General features: G+C 42.4%; 1 protein-coding gene across 1 annotated transcript in view; it reads left to right on the top strand.

The window, feature by feature from the left end:
* Positions 1-848, top strand: part of LOC103361292 (trace amine-associated receptor 13c-like) — a 6,425-nt gene extending 5,577 nt beyond the window's left edge. Inside the window, exon 3 of the mRNA XM_008287333.1 lies at positions 1-848. Coding sequence (XP_008285555.1) covers positions 1-848 — 848 coding nt within the window.
* The last annotated feature ends 1,197 nt before the right edge of the window (positions 849-2,045 follow it).

Genomic DNA, 2,045 nt, shown 5'->3' with positions numbered 1-2,045 from the left:
TGCTCGTCATCATCTCCATCTCCCACTTCAGGCAGCTGCACACCCCGACCAACGCCCTGCTGCTGTCTCTGGCCGTGTCCGACCTGGTGGTGGGGCTGCTGGTGATGCCCATCGAAGGTCTGCGCCACATGGAGACGTGTTGGCTGCTGGGGAGGCTCATGTGCGCTCTGACTCCTTTCCTGTCTTACTGCCTGCTGTCGGCCTCTCTGGGCAACATGGTGCTCATATCTATCGACCGCTATGTAGCCATCTGTGACCCGCTGCTGTACTCCTCTAAGATCACCCTGAACAGAGTTAAAACTTCCATCTGCTTGTGCTGGGCCTGTTCTCTTCTCTACAACGGGTGCATTCTGATGGGACACTTGGGGCAACCGACCAGGTTCAGCACCTGCCACGGGGAGTGTGTGGTGGTCATCAGCCACATGGCCGGCACAGTAGATCTCTGCTTCTCGTTTGTCGGGCCTTGCACTGTCATGGTCGTCCTGTACATGAGGGTGTTTGTTGTTGCCATGTCTCAGGTGCGTCTCATTCAGTCGCAGACAGCTGCTTCCACCATCACTGCAGCTCCAGCTGCTAAAAAGTCAGAGAGAAAGGCAGCCAGGACACTGGGGATTGTGATTGCTGTGTTTCTAATGTGCTTCTGTCCGTATTACTATCCTGCTCTCACCGGTGAGGCCACCTCCACCAGTCTGTCTTATTACGCCTTGTTGTCTTGGATCATGCTGACTAACTCCTGTGTGAACCCTCTGATTTATGCTCTGTTCTACCCCTGGTTTAGAAGAGCTATCAGGTTCATCTTCACCCTCAGAATTCTGCAGCCTCACTCTCGGAAGATCCAGATCCTGTAGTCAGGGCTGAAAGTTTTCTGTTACCTGATCATTCAAAAAAAATTATTTGCCACACTGTCTGACTGTGGCCTCAGTTGATCCGTCACCTGACCTTGAATGAAACACTGTGTGCTGTGTTTGTGTCTGGTCACATATAAAGCCTGATACAAACATGCTTTTAAAACATATGTCAGTGCTTGTACTCTCAGTGGAAAAACACTGACATGGACAACAAAGTCGTAAGCACCATGAAATCATAAAAAACAATACATGTATTTTTCTGAATTTTCATTTAAAAAAGTATAAATATGAATATGCTGTCGTAGCAATATAGCATAAAATATAATAATGATATTTATATGAACAAATGCACGTCCTCACTGGTCTGGTTAGTTTCTCTGTTAGCTCTGTGTTGTTTTTTCTTATCACTATTTAGCATTTGAATGGAGCTTTAATGCACTTCTTTCATCAGCTGTGTCGTTAAAAAATAACCAAATCATTGTGCTTTTATTAATCTCTGCCATATTTAATGTACTTTGAGGTGGCTGCACAGCTGTCAAATCCACTTTTTCTCTTGGTGTTGTTGACCGTCTGTTTAGAGAAACATGAGAACTGTCTCAATAAATTAAAGCTGTACTCATAAACGGTAAAAGTGGCACTATGCATTCAGATAGGAGTTGTTGCTTTGCATCCAGACTCACCTGTATGTGAACAACAGCCAGGTGTTTGTGTGAAGCAGGCCTGTGAATCAAAACAGAAAAAACAGACTTTTATTTCAGTTTTCTGCAGCTCTCGACTGGAACCACTTACAGAAAACACTTAAACTCTTTCATACCTTTATCGTCTTTTAAATATATGGCGAAGGCATTACTTACCGATTCCTGTACCTGCGTTTAGTGTATTTTATCTTTAAGCATTTTATTGTTATGTTTTGTTTGTGTATTGATTATTTTATGGATGTATTCCTTTTATCGTATTTTCTGTTCTGTGCTGCCTCTTGGTCGGGTCGTTACTGTAAATGAGAAATAAAATAAAATGAAATGGTTTGAAAACAGAAAAATCCAAGCAGGAGTAAAGAAAAAAAACAGTCTTCCCCTACTTTAGTTAAACTATTTCAATATAGTTCATCTCTTGTGAACATTTAAAGAAGACAATGAATTTTAAAAGGTGCTTGTTTCGGCATAAATGTTAAAATATAAAGAAAGGAATTAATGAATA

Source organism: Stegastes partitus, unplaced genomic scaffold (genome assembly GCF_000690725.1).
Source record: "Stegastes partitus isolate 25-593 unplaced genomic scaffold, Stegastes_partitus-1.0.2 Scaffold495, whole genome shotgun sequence".
Lineage (NCBI taxonomy): Eukaryota > Metazoa > Chordata > Actinopteri > Pomacentridae > Stegastes > Stegastes partitus.
The sequence above is the reverse complement of the archived record's forward strand: the minus strand, read 5'-3'. Positions and strand labels throughout refer to the sequence as shown.